General features: G+C 43.7%; 1 protein-coding gene across 1 annotated transcript in view; it reads left to right on the top strand.

Moving 5' to 3' along the window:
• Positions 1 to 12657, top strand: part of VWA3B (von Willebrand factor A domain containing 3B) — a 347179-nt gene extending 334522 nt beyond the window's left edge. The window contains exons 34-35 of the mRNA XM_073589743.1: positions 8529 to 8763; positions 12148 to 12657. Coding sequence (XP_073445844.1) covers positions 8529 to 8763; positions 12148 to 12349 — 437 coding nt within the window. The 3' untranslated portion in view covers positions 12350 to 12657. The remainder of the gene's footprint in view (positions 1 to 8528; positions 8764 to 12147) is intronic.
• The last annotated feature ends 3202 nt before the right edge of the window (positions 12658 to 15859 follow it).

Here is a 15859-nt window from a genome sequence, read left to right as displayed (position 1 = left end):
GGACTGCAAAGTTCGGTTGCTAAGGGCAACGGTTTCCATAGGCCCATGGTGCAGTGCTGGCAACGCTGAGTCGGGAGAGTTGGTCAATGGAAAAAACTTATAGGATACCTCTGCGGTAGAGGGGTCCGAGAACCTGCGCGGCCAGCAGGTAACAGACAGGTGTTCGTGTTGTACTGACCTGGGTCAGTGAGCAAGGTCCTGGAGGGTCAGTGTTGGGAGGTTCTGGGAGAAGAATCGGATCCCTGGAGCACGTGGTATGACCTTGGACCTGGTGAGGCATAAGTGTTGGGCATTCTCAGGCAGGGACGGATGTCCTGAAGAGCACCTGCTGAGCCCCTGGACTGGTGAGGCCGGTGTGTTGGGAAACCCTGGGAGGAGGGTCGGCTCCCTGAATAGCACCTGGTGTTCCCTGTGTGTTGGACGGTCTCAGGAGGAGACGGATCGTCCTGAATAGCACACAGACAGGACACGTTAGTTTTGTGTGGTGTGTTTTTTTTTCTTCTTTTCTCGACTCAGCCTGCGGTGGCTCAGTGGGAGTCAAGAAGGTGACAAGCGGCTTGCTGTAACTCGGCAGGGTTACGAAAGGGACTAGCGGCTTCCAGTAACTCGGCGGGGTTACGAAGGGGACAAGAGGCTTCCTGTATCTTGGCGGGGTTACGAAGAGGTCACCAGCAGCTGTGTGTGAACAGCAGCCGGTGGTGGCGGTGATCGGTGACAGCAGGAGCTGTGGTGGTGCCAGCAAAGACTTGTGTGGTATCGTAAGAGACACAAACTGTGTGGTGTGAACTGTGGTCTGAAAAGACCTGTATAACGGACATGGGGAGATCCCGAAAGGGGGTTGAGTCCCAGAAGGGGGCGGTGACCCAAATCGGGGTGGTAGACCAAAAGGGGGTGGAGTCCCAAATGGGGTGGTAGCCCAAAAAGAGGTGGAGTCCCAGAGGGGGGCGGTGACCCAAAAGGGGGTGGAGTCCCAAATTGGGGTGATAACCCAAAAAGGGGTGAAGTCCCAGGAGAAGGTGGCGACCCAAAGCGGGGGTGGTGGTCCAGAAAGGGGCCGAGTTTGAAGAAATGACAGCACTGGGTACCTCAGTGGGTATGTCTGGGGAACCGCAGTGTGTGTGTATGACTTGGTCAGAATGTGGGATATCCTTTCCAGATAGTAACGATGGGCCGCAGGTGTGTACTGTGAAGTTGCGCCGGAAAAGAGTCTCTGGTCGGCTGGACTCAAGAGTCAGGTGACTCTGACAGGAACTTCGCTCACTTTCTGGCTGACTGAAAAAATGGTCCAGGTTCGCTGTAAACATGGGGTCATGGTGAACTATGGGGTAGACAGAGTAATATTTGACCCATCTCATAGCGTTGAGTGCCAAGGGAGCGGGATACCACGGGACTTAGTCTATGCCTTGGAGAGTGGCCTGGACTTTGTTTTGTTTGATGATGTAGGGTCAGACGATGGAGATGTTTTGACTGCGGGGCCAGAAGATATGGAGACGGTGACGGCTCCTGACATGGACAGGTCAGAGGTAGAACTGACTGGAAGAAGAGGTACATCTGCCCAACGTACGGACCTGACGTCTCGTGACATGACGGATGGTGGGCTGGGAGATGAGATGACTAGACTAGACACACGGTCAGAGGGTGACTGGAGGCTTCACTCGACTGATAGGGCTGACCCAGTGGTACCCGTTGAAGGTATAATTAGAGAAGTGGTGATACGACACGTGATGGCCAAAAAAGAACAAGACCATGAGATACAGTTGATAAAAGAGACAGTGGAAGAACATGTCGAACGAGAAAGGGTCCTGAGACAAATGGCCAAGCACAGGGTGGAGGGGCTCAAGAAAGAAGTCTTGGAGCTCAGAGGTCACCTGTCAACATGGCAAAACGTGAGCAAGAACCTTAGGGAAGAGATGGAAGAACTCAGAGGAGTAGTAAAAGGTCTTCGGCAGGAGAGGAAGTTGGATGAAGACTTACCGCGGGTGAGCGCGAGTGATAACAAGGCAGAACTGCCAGTATCCATCTTGGCAAAGGGTCGTGAAGAGATAAAATCTTGTGAATTTGGTGAGCAACGAACGGAAGAAGACAGTTACCCGGTCGGGTCAACGGTAGTGAAGGAAGTGTCCGTGGTTAAGCTAGAGTCTTCTGTCCTGGAAGAGAGCAAGACCACGACCTTCAAATCTGTGATCGAGGTACCCGAAGACATGCAAGAAGCCTGTGCGGAGGAAGGTGTACATGAGGCTTTCAAAGAGGCAGTCAAGGCGTGTAAGGTGCACTGGGCACCTGAGACTCGGCAGTTGGTGATAATATCAGCCAGAGAAGATACTGCAAACCGGGTAGCTGTCCTGAAAGAGATGCATTTACAATGTCTCCACGCCAAACAGCTGGTCAGGTGGAGTAATATGCTCGATGCCTAGAGTTAGCATGGGAGACTATGGATCAGCTGGGTTTGCAGAAAGTTGTGGTTCCGGTCACCAAAGCTCTGATTGGAAAAATCATTCGAAGATCCGGTAAGGTAATGCAAGACCTTGTGAATATCTCTGGTGTGGTGAGGATCCCTCCAGAGGATGAAGACCAGGTATCCAGTGAAGTGGGTGGAATTCCCATCATGGTGGTTGGCTCCGCAGAGAACCTGAGAGACTTTCGGATGCTCGTAGAGTATCGAGTGGGGTACCTGCAAGAGATTGAGCAGTTGAGGTGGGATCATCGGCGAATCAATAAGGAGGCATGGAACACCAGGTGGCGGCCGCCTTCAACCCAAGATGTAAGGACCCGAACGATTCCTCCAAGAAGTGACATGGCATATGGCCGAAGAATGTCAGCAGTGGTAGTTTGACTGGCAGGATGACGTTGAGAGACCATAGTTCCTGTGAAACGCTGAATGAGTTGGACTCAGGCCCGACAGTAGGCTTAACTAAGACTTATGACCGTACCAACCGAGGGAGCTGGTCGGGGAACGGAACAGACATAGAAAGGAATGGGATGACTAAACAGTGTCTGATGACGCAGACAGACTGTAACTGGAGGACCAAAGATCAGGGCCGATATTCTGACCGCTGTGGGCGGGGGAGGCCTAACGTAGAGATGAGGCTGTATGACAGATGGAAACGGTTCTCTCGACCTGTGGGGCAAGGTGTAATGAGTGCCCGATCTCGAGATCCTGGTGTAATGTTGTGTGTTCAACCCCACAAGTTTGAACAAAGGGTGGAGGTATGTGGTGTAGTGACCACTGTGTCCGCTAGGGGGAGCTGTGTGGTTGTCCCAAGAGAGAGGATGAGTGGCAGAATCCTGAAGGACCGTTATGTATCTCAAGGTGGGTGGCCTTGAGATGGAGACTTATGTGTGTGTGTTGATCAGCAATGATATTGCTGAGGTGTTGTTCAATGTATCAGGGAGAAGTCTCCAGGTAACTGGGGAGACGGGCGGGCTCAGATACCTACAAACCCAACCAGGGGGTGTGTTTGAGAATGTTGTGATAAGAGTGTGTGAATGGTTCAAGGACCTGTGATGAGGTCATAGCCATGTGACCTGGTGGGCGTGACTATGGACCGTATAAGGTGGCCAGGGTAGGTCACATGTGCTGAATGCTGGGACCCGGTTGGTCCAGTGTGGAAGGTCCCGCTGAGATGGGGCTGTCTTCCTGACAGCAAGGAACGCTGTGTTGAATGGCTGCACGTGCCTGATGATTCCTAGGAGGGAATGGACGTCTGCAGCATGATGAAAGAACCATGGGGTTACCCTGACGTGGGTGAGATAGCTGAGGCTAGAAAGCCGGTGTATGCATAACCTGTATGACTACAGGGTAACAGAGCTGAACTCTGTCATGGACGCTATGCTGTTAAGTGAACTTTATGTTGCTGTTATGGGTTTATGCTGCTTAATAAACCGCATGGACTGTTATGATTTTATGGAAAACCTGTGCAGGATCTGATTTTGTGGCTGCTGAGCGAGTATCCCCTGCTTGAATGACAGCGCTACCTCACAGTACATACAGTATATCTACATCTGTACATTCTCCATGTCCACACTGAACATAAAATGAAAAATATTTGTTTGGGATAATTTATCGCAAAATTCACAAAAAATCTGTGACAAAATCCATGTAACATGTAGATTTAGTGAATATTTCCTTAACATTTCATCCTATGTATTGAAAATAGGGATCTCCAGAGTGAAAATCTGCTGCATAAATTGAAATTCTTTGTATTTAAAGCCCGCACCTTAGATCAGTTTCTGCAGATTCTGTACCGATTGTACTTGCAAACTGTTGATGAGACCTAGACCTCATCCAGTCGTCCATTTTTCACATATGTGTTCTATCGGTGTTTTTCACAGAGAGCACGCATAACCATTAGAGTCAATGGGCTGTTCTCCTGCTGACCAATTGTCCCCCAAAATAGAAGAAACGTCCAATTTTAGTCTGAGTCACATTTAAATCTATGGCCTGTAGGAAACTTGGACAGTAAACTGATGGCATCACAGCCTAGTGTTGTCCAGTTTTCACTGACTGCTTGGAGAAGCTTGAAAAACCCGTCATCAGATTTTTTTTTTGCATAAGAGAAAAACTGAAGAATCACAGATGATAAAAATTGACCCACTGATGGAAACCTCATCCACCACCCTGATCGAAATGGGACCTTGTTTTTCACATATGAAGAATAAAAAATAGATGTTTGGAATGAGGCCTTAGTGAAATCTTATCCATTTTGCTGCAGTAATACACTGTGGATTTTTCACCTTGAACATACCCTTCCTTATAATGTAATAATCCCAACACGGTAATCACCAATTTATCACTAGAAGATACTCTTCTGTTAAGGTATCTTTTAAATATGTGCTTTGTACAATGGGGCAGGATCAGTAGTAATTTCAATATAAAGCCGGCGTCACACTAGAGAGAAATACGGACGAGTGCTATGCGAGAAAAAATTGCATAGCACTTGGACCAATGTTAATCTATGGGGCAGCTCCCATCATCCGTTTTTTTCTCTGCTGTTTTATACATGTGAGAGAAATCGCAGCAGCCGAGACTCGCCAATACAAGTCTATGGCTGCGAGAAAAAATTGGATTACACACGGACCATGCATGTGACTTGCGAGAAATATGCACCGGTGTACTTAGAAAAGCCGGCAATTCAATGAGGTGTACAGTAAAATCACACTGACAGCTTACAATAGAATAGATAGAATACATGTATACACGTAGTGTGTGTGTGTGTGTATATATATATATATATATATAAATACATACAGTATATATAATTGACACACACACACGCATATATATATATTTATATTTCATAGAGATATAGATAGAATAGGCGATATTTCAATTGTCGGCTTCTGTAAAATGATTACAGAACCCGACAGGATAGGAGACATGGTTTAAATACAGTAAACCATTGCATATGAGTTATATTTATATACTGTATATTAGTCACTAATAATGTTAGTGTTTGTGCATAAAATTTTGTAGCTGTAGGTGTTTAATATAAGCATTTTCCACGGGAAAAACTGGCGTGGGCGCCTGTGCATTTGTCTCCACCAGAGAGGGAAAGCCAGTGACTGAGGGCAGATATTAATAGCAAAGAAAGAGGCCATGGATATTGCCCCCCCGGCTAAAAACATCTGCTCCCAGCCACCGCGCAGCAGCTTCTCAGTCATTCCACAGTGGGTTATAGTCGGGATGGTCGCATTAGCACCACTCCCGGTTGTAAACGATTTAACCCCTTGATTGGATTGTGGCGTGGGACTTGACTGTATGGCGGACAGGTATGGTCTATTGTTTCTTTTTTAATTTTTTACAGGAGAACGAGGGCTTCGCTTGGATTGGGAGTGTAATAAAGATGGAAAACCTGTGTGTTTAATTATTTCATTAAAAGACTTTATTCTTAATGTGTGTGCTTTTTTTAACCCTTTCCTACTATTGGATTAATAATGGAGAGGTGTCTTATTGACACCTCTCCATTATTAACTGTGCTAGTTGTAGCACAACTTTCAAATTACCTTTTCATAACACTTTGTCCTTATTTGGTCATTTCCCTCTCGTATATGATCGGCTGCCCTTTTATGGGTTGATTTTGTGCTGTTCTCGCTGGCATATATACATAAAACCAATAAATAAATAGGGATATATTTTCTTCTGTGACACTTTTTTTGATGATTACCTAATTCTGACCTCATTGCAGAAACTTAGTAAAATTGAACCGCCGCCATTCCTCTGGGTTTGGGAGCTCTATATGCTGATGCATTAGACCCATTTATTAGTTTTGTGCAGGTGGATTATGCACCTGTTATCTTCTAAATTTTGGGCAAATTGGTGATATTTAATGCCCGTTTTATAACTAAGTGAGCCGCGGTAATCACCGTTTACATGGTCCTAACTCTAGGACCTTTGGTGGTCAGAATCACATGACTTGTCATGTGACGTCGCGTGAACCGCAGATCCGGTCTTCTGGGTTTTAGAGACTGAAAGCATGCACTCCAGAGACCGGAAATGGTCATCTGAACCTCAGGAAGCGCGCGACTCATTGGATACAAAAGGTAATAGAAGCTGCACAGCTCGGTAAGCATACCACTGTGCCGTTTTGTGGCCTTGAGCCGTATCAGCGGGCAACAGTGCCTGAGGGGGTAAGTTGACCCCTATACATTGCCCTATACTACCCTGAAGAATCTCTATAGGAAGAAACGTGTCGGGAGTGGCGTTGCCTTCTGTGATCTCACCACCTGAAGGAATCATTGGTCCTTTGCCTGGAAATACGGGATGAGATTGTTCCTTTAATTGGGTCCTAATATTTGCAACATATTCAATATGGGCCTTCTTTTCATTGTAGATAATTGGGTGTTGGTATCTACAGTTTATATAGGTAGTAGTGTTATAAATATGAAATTCATTTTGGGCATGTCTGCTATTGGTAGGCTGGTTTGATGATTTGGTTATAATCAGCATATGTGAGGTTTTGGATGCCCTGAATTTAATATAAGTCCCAAATATTGGTTTTAATGAGCTGAATTTGCTGCAGATACCGGGTGGACTGTTTATTATATATATATATACTGATTTTGGCGCAAGATAGTGCAGCACAGTTGTATGACTAAGCACTGGTTTGCACTTTACCTTGTCTGCATGTCACAATTTTTGTGTATTGTATAGTGACATACTCATGAGCTTTTATGAAAAAGAGAAAAAATTCTTTTAAATAGAGATTTTTGATTAAAAGTTATATTTTAATTTTACTTCCAAGTTGCTATATATATGTAAACTATTTAACCCCTTGATTTGGATTGCGGTGTGGGACTTGACTGTATGGCGGACAGGTATGGTTTATTGTTTCTTTTTTAATTTTTTACAGGAGAACGAGGGCTTCACTTGGATTGGGAGTGTAATAAAGATGGAAAACGTGTGTGTTTAATTGTTTCATTACAAGATTTTATTCTTAATGTGTGTGCTTTTTTAACCCTTTCCTACTATTGGATTAATAATGGATAGGTGTCTTATTGACACCTCTCCCTTATTAACTGGGCTTAATGTCACCTTACAATACAAAGGTGACATTAACCCCTTATTACCCCATATGCCACCGCTACATGGCAGTGGGAAGAGAGAGGCTAAGTGTTGGAATTAGCGCATCTTACAGATGCGCCTTTTCTGGGGTGGCTGGGAGCAGATGTTTTTAGCCGGGGGCAATAACCATGGGCCCTCTCTAGGCAATTAATATCTGCCCTCAGTCACTGCCTTTCCCTCTCTGGTGCAGAAAATTGCGCAGGAGCCCACGCCAGTTTTTCCCATGAATGCATTCTTTTAGTAAATACAGTTCCCAAATTTTACACACACATACTACAAGCACTATTAGTCACTGACACATATAAATCTAATTGTTCTGCAATGGTTAACTGTATATAAACCATGTCTCCTATCCTGTTGGGTTCTGCAATGATTTTACAGAAGCCGACAAATGAATTAACAGCCATTCTGCTATCTAGCTCTGCATGAAATATAAAGACATATATATATATATATATATATATACTGTATATATGTTTTGACGAATATTGGAGGCCATGGATCAGTTAAATGTCGAATTTGAAAGGCTGCGAGAAAATCTCACCATACGGATGCCATGCAGATGTCACACGGATGCTTAGATGTGAGAAAACTGCATCCTTGCATTGCACACGGATGACATACGGATCACTGTTCAGGGAACATTTCTGCGATTCTCGGCTGTGAAAATTTTTTTATACATTGTTTGTGACGCCGGCCTAACCAGAGGTCTGGATCACAAAGGAAGGTAACACTTTAATTAAGACAGCTCCCTCCCTCTTACTTCTCCTGTGCACTGATATCTGCACAGCCTATATTTTTAGAAACTCCATCTAGACACATGGAAAATTAAACTGATATGCATTTTTTGTGGGGAATCTGCACTAAAAATGTGGGACAAATGCTCAACAGAATTTTCAGTTAAAAATAAAAAAAAAATAGTATCAGTATTCTTTATAAAGGTCGTCATCTGCTCACTTTTTTGCAGCTGAAGTAAAGAAGCAGACTGACAATCACAAGAAGTATGTAATTTCATGGGCAGATGGTGCAACAGCAGTACAAGACATGGAATGGATTTTTGGAAAGTTCAGCCAACCACATGTACTAAATGTTGGGGATCATGTTTTGACTTTGGCATATCCATCTTCGCTGACATTCTTACCGGGAATCGTAACTGCCATCAGTGGGACAATGTTGCAGATACTATTTTGTAATGGAAAAAGGTTAGTACATGATCATGAAGCATTTTTTAATTATAAGGTTTGAAATGGTCCTAATTATATTTAATTCTATGTGATTTCTCACAAAAAATGTTATTTGCCTGATGTTATTTATTTCTACTATCTATCTGTGCATCTTATAGTGTAGGCTTAGAGTCTCATGAGGAGAACACTGTCCATATACCCTATTAACCCCTACCTGCACCCCAACATACATTTACATTGGGTGCAAGTGTATGGAGCAGTCTCAGGAGCTGGTACTTACCTCTAACCACAGCAAACAGAGCTAGCTCCAAATGCTTCTGTTTAACAACTTAGATGCCACTGTCAGTCAATGAAATGGTTACTTAGAGTTTGTGGGTTTAGACACTGGTGGACACAGACCGCAAAGGGCCCCTGTACAAGAAAAATATACTGGCCCTCTGTAGCCATAGACCTCCTAAAAATGCTAAATTGCACCTTCTTTATAAATGGGCCCCCTTACATCTTGGGCCCCTGTGCGGCCATACAGGTTGCACCAATGATATTTTTGCCACTGAGACTAGATGCCCATCGGCCCACATCCCTGTGGCAAATTAGTGCGGTTTCGAAATTTTTCCATCAGTGTTATTCCCTTGGAAGACCTCCGTCATCACAATGTCTGCACACCTGCAACGACCAGCTGGTTTTCACAGGAAATAATTTATTTTACTATATACTGCAAAACTAATTATACAAACATAGTTGGAGTCCCCACATCCACAGACATCTGATCTATGGAAATATACAATGAATTACCCATGTAGTAAATGACACAAATAAAAAACTATCAAAATCCCAGAATTACCGTTGTCTGGTCAATACACTTCCCCCAAAATGCAATATAAAGCATAAAAACATAAACTCAATAGGATATCAATAAAAATAACAGCTCACCACAAAAAAACAAGTATTTACACAGGTTTACCAATGCAATAATAAGAAAGTTAATGGCAATACAAACCACATTTTATTTTCCAAAGATCTCAATTATTTTAACCAGTAAAATTTAATAAACAGAAATTTTCTCTCTATGAAATCATATTGAACTAAAGAATCCTGTGGGCCACTCATTTATACAATAAGTGTCTTAAAAACTAAGCCCAAAATTGTGGGAATTTCATTTATATTTTAACTATTTCACCCATTTTGGATTTTTTTGTTCTGTGTTTTCAATACATTATATTTTAAAGTGAATGGTCTCATTCAAACTTACAACTTTTCTTGCAAAACAACAAGCCCTCATATGGTACAGTTACGTTGATGAAAATATAAAAACGTTATGACGTGGAGTAAATGGAAGGAAAAAACAAAAAGCTTAAAAATTAAATATATTTTGATTCCTGTGCGATGTGCACTTTGTAATGTTCGCATTGACCGCAAACTTACTCGCTGGCTCAAATTTTAATGACCGGAGGTCCAAATAAGATCCAGTGGGTCACAAACCGAAACTGAGACAGAAATCCCCAAAGAGTCTTTACTCCAGGGGTGGGGAATCTTTTTACTGCCAAGGGCCATTTGGATATTTATACCATCCTTTGGGGGCCGTACAAACTCCGCACACAAAGTACATCCTGACTCTGGCACTGGTTTCATGACTTAATCTTTCATTGCATGTCCTTCAATGTTCAGTAGTGAACACTGTGTGTGTGCTAACAGAGCAAGAAGAAATTAATGAGCTTGTGGCAATCAAAATACAGCTCCTTGCCCAAGAATGCGGTCCCTGAGAATCTGCTCGGGGGCCTGATAAAAGGTCATTGAGGGCCGTAAATGGCCCTGGGGCCTGAGGTTCCCCACCCCTGCTTTACTCAAACAGCAGATAAAGTAGAACTTAGTGTATATAAGAAACAGATTGAATACCCTTATACAGTACACTCACTCAGCCGGAGCTGAAATCACTATGCCAATCCAAGGTTCCCTGAAGAGTGTATTACACAGGGATTTGAAATAAATTTACCTATCAGAAAGGTCAATTTAGGTACTCAGAGAACAGGTGTAAATCGAATGTAGTGAAATCAAGGGACCCCCTGGAATGGCACACTGAGTATAACCTATACAAACCTACAATAACAATACATATAAATATCATACAAAGGTCCTTAAAGGCTTCAACTAGGGATACCCGGGTATTTATGACTATGGTACCTTTAACCTGAGGTGAGTCTCTCCTCAGGCATATAGATTGCATAGGCTGCAGCCAGTCCCAAATCTTTGGCACCAATCATTTGCAGCAACGCAAGGTTCCTCATCTTGTCGGCCAGTGTCGAGCCCAAATGCCAGGGACTTATAGTTCTGTAGCCTCAATATACCGTCTCTCCTTCTGTAGTCCTTATGAATTCTCCTAGAAGCAATACGCCTGTTTTTGTATAAAATGTCTGTCCAATATTGCTTTTCAGCTCATCACAACAGGGACTCCACAGAGCTGCAGTCACACAGCTCTCAGGAACGCTCAGTCTTTGTTCCACAGCAAGGTCTCAGGCTCCCAAGATGAAGGGTTGCAGTGCACAGTCTCTTACAGCGTTCAATGTCTTTGCTTCTCACATGCTGCTCCACACACACACTGTCTCTCAGGGCAGCCTCTCTTCTCCTACTTGAAGCTTCTCTTACAGCTCTAGACAGCCGACACTAGGCCCCACCCCCCAGCACACACAGCATCTGCTCTTAGCTGCAGCAGGCAAACACCACAGGGTCCTAGTGCTCTCCTGGTGTACTCACAGTCCACCCTCTTACAAAATCAGCAATCATGAGCTGGCAAAAGGATGTGTTGTCAAAATGCCCAAGCGTGTAGAGAGCACTGACATCACTTGCAGGGTGGCGATGATCTCTGCACGCTAGGTGTTCTGAATTCTGACAGCGCTCTCTGTTGCCAGCTTGTTACTGCTGATCTGAGCTGGCAAAAGTATGCACTGTCATTGTGCACATGGCACAGTGACAGGGAATAGCCCAGCCACTGAAACAAAGGTCACTGCCGACACTTCTTTCAGGGAGAGAGCCAAGATTGCAGCAGTGACCGCAGCCCCTGCCTTCTGATGACACTTCATTTGAGTATCCCAGCATTGACTAAAATTCTTAAAGCATCAATAAAAAAGGAAGTGAAAAAAAGCAGTTAGTGTAGTTAAAGAAGGATAGGGAATTTTTAATTCAAATATATTAGAAAATAGTTTAGATTATGGCACTAAATAGATGGGGATTTAGGATGAAAATTAATTTGGATTTCACAAAGATGGTCCCTTTTAAAAGGTTTTGTCTTAATTTGAAACCCTCTTTATTAAGTGTTTTTGATGTACATTGGATCTATCAGGATTTTGTTGTTTAAAGTGTAAATAATGTAATGAGTTCCTAAATGAGATGATGGTTTTTGTCTTTAAGATGTGAGAATACGGAGGCTCAGCACTGTTTTGGCCTCTCAGAGAAGAGATATGACCATGCTGTGCAATTCTACTCTGAAAACAACCAGGCAATATATTCTGATGAAGATCTTATCATCTCAGAAAATGAAGATTCACTTTCTGATGTCTCTTCCTTTACAATATCATCAGTTGATACAGAAAGAAAACTGTTAAAAGTGTGAGATCCATGTGACAGTCGGATGCATTACAGCTCAGGATTGTTTACTACGATAATAAATTGAAACGCCAAGTAATAACTGCTTAGTTCTTCTGGCACAGTTTTCTCTAGAGTTGCATTATTGTGTATTGATGTAATGTAGCTTGACATGCTGCATCTTTTGACAGAGAGTAAGCTTTTTTTGCAATCCCTAGGAGGATATAAAAAACATACTGCTATTAGAGACAAGCTGTCACTGATATATCGTATTTTTAGAACTATAAGACGCAGCGGACCATAAGACGCACCTTGGTTTTAGAGGAGGAAAATAGAAATAAAATGTCATGATGCACTGTTATGGGAGGGGGGATCTGCTACTGAGACTGCTACAGGGGTAATATCCCCCAGTTCAGTACTATTATTCCCCATCCTGGTATATACAGTGGGGAAAAAAAGTATTTAGTCAGTCAGCAATAGTGCAAGTTCCACCACTTAAAAAGATGAGAGGCGTCTGTAATTTACATCATAGGTAGACCTCAACTATGGGAGACAAACTGAGAAAAAAAAATCCAGAAAATCACATTGTCTGTTTTTTTTTCATTTTATTTGCATATTATGGTGGAAAATAAGTATTTGGTCAGAAACAAAATTTCATCTCAATACTTTGTGATATATCCTTTGTTGGCAATGACAGAGGTCAAACGTTTTCTGTAAGTCTTCACAAGGTTGCCACACACTGTTGTTGGTATGTTGGCCCATTCCTCCATGCAGATCTCCTCTAGAGCAGTGATGTTTTTGGCTTTTCGCTTGGCAACACGGACTTTCAACTCCCTCCAAAGGTTTTCTATAGGGTTGAGATCTGGAGACTGGCTAGGCCACTCCAGGACCTTGAAATGCTTCTTACGAAGCCACTCCTTTGTTGCCCTGGCGGTGTGCTTTGGATCATTGTCATGTTGAAAGACCCAGCCATGTTTCATCTTCAATGCCCTTGCTGATGGAAGGAGGTTTGCACTCAAAATCTCACGATACATGGCCCCATTCATTCTTTCATGTACCCGGATCAGTCGTCCTGGCCCCTTTGCAGAGAAACAGCCCCAAAGCATGATATTTCCACCACCATGCTTTACAGTAGGTATGGTGTTTGATGGATGCAACTCAGTATTCTTTTTCCTCCAAACACGACAAGTTGTGTTTCTACCAAACAGTTCCAGTTTGGTTTCATCAGACCATAGGACATTCTCCCAAAACTTCTCTGGATCATCCAAATGCTCTCTAGCAAACTTCAGACGGGCCCGGACATGTACAGGCTTAAGCAGTGGGACACGTCTGGCACTGCAGGATCTGAGTCCATGGTGGCGTAGTGTGTTACTTATGGTAGGCCTTGTTACATTGGTCCCAGCTCTCTGCAGTTCATTCACTAGGTCCCCCCGCGTGGTTCTGGGATTTTTGCTCACCGTTCTTGTGATCATTCTGACCCCACGGGGTGGGATTTTGCATGGAGCACCAGATCGAGGGAGATTATCAGTGGTCTTGTATGTCTTCCATTTTCTAATTATTGCTCCCACAGTTGATTTCTTCACTCCAAGCTGGTTGGCTATTGCAGATTTAGTCTTCCCAGCCTGGTGCAGGGCTACAATTTTGTTTCTGGTGTCCTTTGACAGCTCTTTGGTCTTCACCATAGTGGAGTTTGGAGTCAGACTGTTTGAGGGTGTGCACAGGTGTCTTTTTATACTGATAACAAGTTTAAACAGGTGCCATTACTACAGGTAATGAGTGGAGGAAAGAGGAGACTCTTAAAGAAGAAGTTACAGGTCTGTGAGAGCCAGAAATCTTGATTGCTTGTTTCTGACCAAATACTTATTTTCCACCATAATATGCAAATAAAATGAAAAAAAAACAGACAATGTGATTTTCTGGATTTTTTTTTCTCAGTTTGTCTCCCATAGTTGAGGTCTACCTATGATGTAAATTACAGACGCCTCTCATCTTTTTAAGTGGTGGAACTTGCACTATTGCTGACTGACTAAATACTTTTTTTCCCCACTGTATATGTCCCCAATCCAGGTATACAGGGCGCCTTCATCCCCATCCTGGTATACATGGCCCCCTTATCGCCATCCTTATATACATGGTCCCCTCATCACCATCCTGGTATACATGGTCCCCTCATCACCATCCTGGTATACATGGTCCTCTCATCACCATCCTGGTATACATGGTACTCTCATCCCTATCCTTGTATACATGGCCACCTCATCCCCATTCTGGTATACATGGCCACCTCATCCCCATTCTGGTATACATGGCCACCTCATCCCCATTTTGGTATACATGGTCCCCTCATCCCCATTCTGGTATACATGGTCCCCTCATCCCCATCCTGATATGCATGGCCCCCTCATCCCTATCCTGGCATGCATGGCCTCTGCATCCCTATCTTGGTATGCATGGTCTCCTCATCCCTATCCTTGTATGCATGACCCTTATCCCCATCATGGTATGCATGGCCCCCACCCCCATCCTGGTATACATGGCCCCCATCAGAAAAGCATAAAAAAAACATTCTACTTACCTTCCCTGCGCTCCAATGCAGCATACTCTTCTGATGCCAGCGGCTGATTTATGCTTGTAAGCAGTGCATGACAGTGACGCCATGCGCTGCTTACAAGCTGAGGGTAGCTGCCAGAATACTCACTGCTCCCCACGCCAAGACTATGGGTGTATGGAGCATTGAATATTCATCTTCTTTAATAGCGGGAATACGTGATCGCCCTGCCGCTGCAGGAGACGGCAGCTGCAGCTAACACTATGCCCGCTGTTACAGAGATATGAATATTCACTGCTCCCCATGCCCATAGTCCCTCCTACCTCACAGCACCAGCATCAGTGCATAGAGGTGGGAGGGACTATGGGCCTGGGGAGCAGTGAATATTAATTTCTCTTTTACAGCAGGCACAGGGGTTAGCCACAGCAGCCATGTCCTGCCTCCTTTGACTGCTCGTTCTTAGCTACCACTCCCCCACCTCTCTATCCACAACCACGGTAGGTACATGTGGACAACAAAACGCACCCCTATTTTCCTCCAAAATTTTGGAGGAAAAAAGCGTGTCTTATAGTCCGATATATACGGTAATAGGACATTTCCTCTAATTTAGCCTAATTGAGTAAGGCCTCATTCAGATGTCAAGTTTTCTTGTACGAGTTCTATCCAAATTTTTCAAAGAAATAACTTGTATCTATTATAGTCTGTGGATCTCTTCACATGTTTGTGTACTTTTACGGACTGAGTGGTCCTGACAAAATCACAGAAACAGGTCTGATTTTGATCCAAATCTGACAAGTCAATGGGTACATGAAATTTCATACAGCACTCGACTGCCGTTCATCACTTTTTCTTTTCATCTGAGAAAACTGAAGAATCTCTGTAGGGGAAGTGGGCTGACACACGGACCTGTCTATGGAGAGAGGGTAAGGTGTAGTGTGGTTTGGGTAGACTGTTATAGTGATAGATGGGAAACAGCTGGAGATAGAGATG

The sequence above is a fragment of the Dendrobates tinctorius genome, unplaced genomic scaffold, assembly GCF_039654945.1.
Source record: "Dendrobates tinctorius isolate UK_male_01 unplaced genomic scaffold, ASM3965494v1 ptg000112l, whole genome shotgun sequence".
NCBI lineage: Eukaryota > Metazoa > Chordata > Amphibia > Anura > Dendrobatidae > Dendrobates > Dendrobates tinctorius.
The sequence above is the reverse complement of the archived record's forward strand: the minus strand, read 5'-3'. Positions and strand labels throughout refer to the sequence as shown.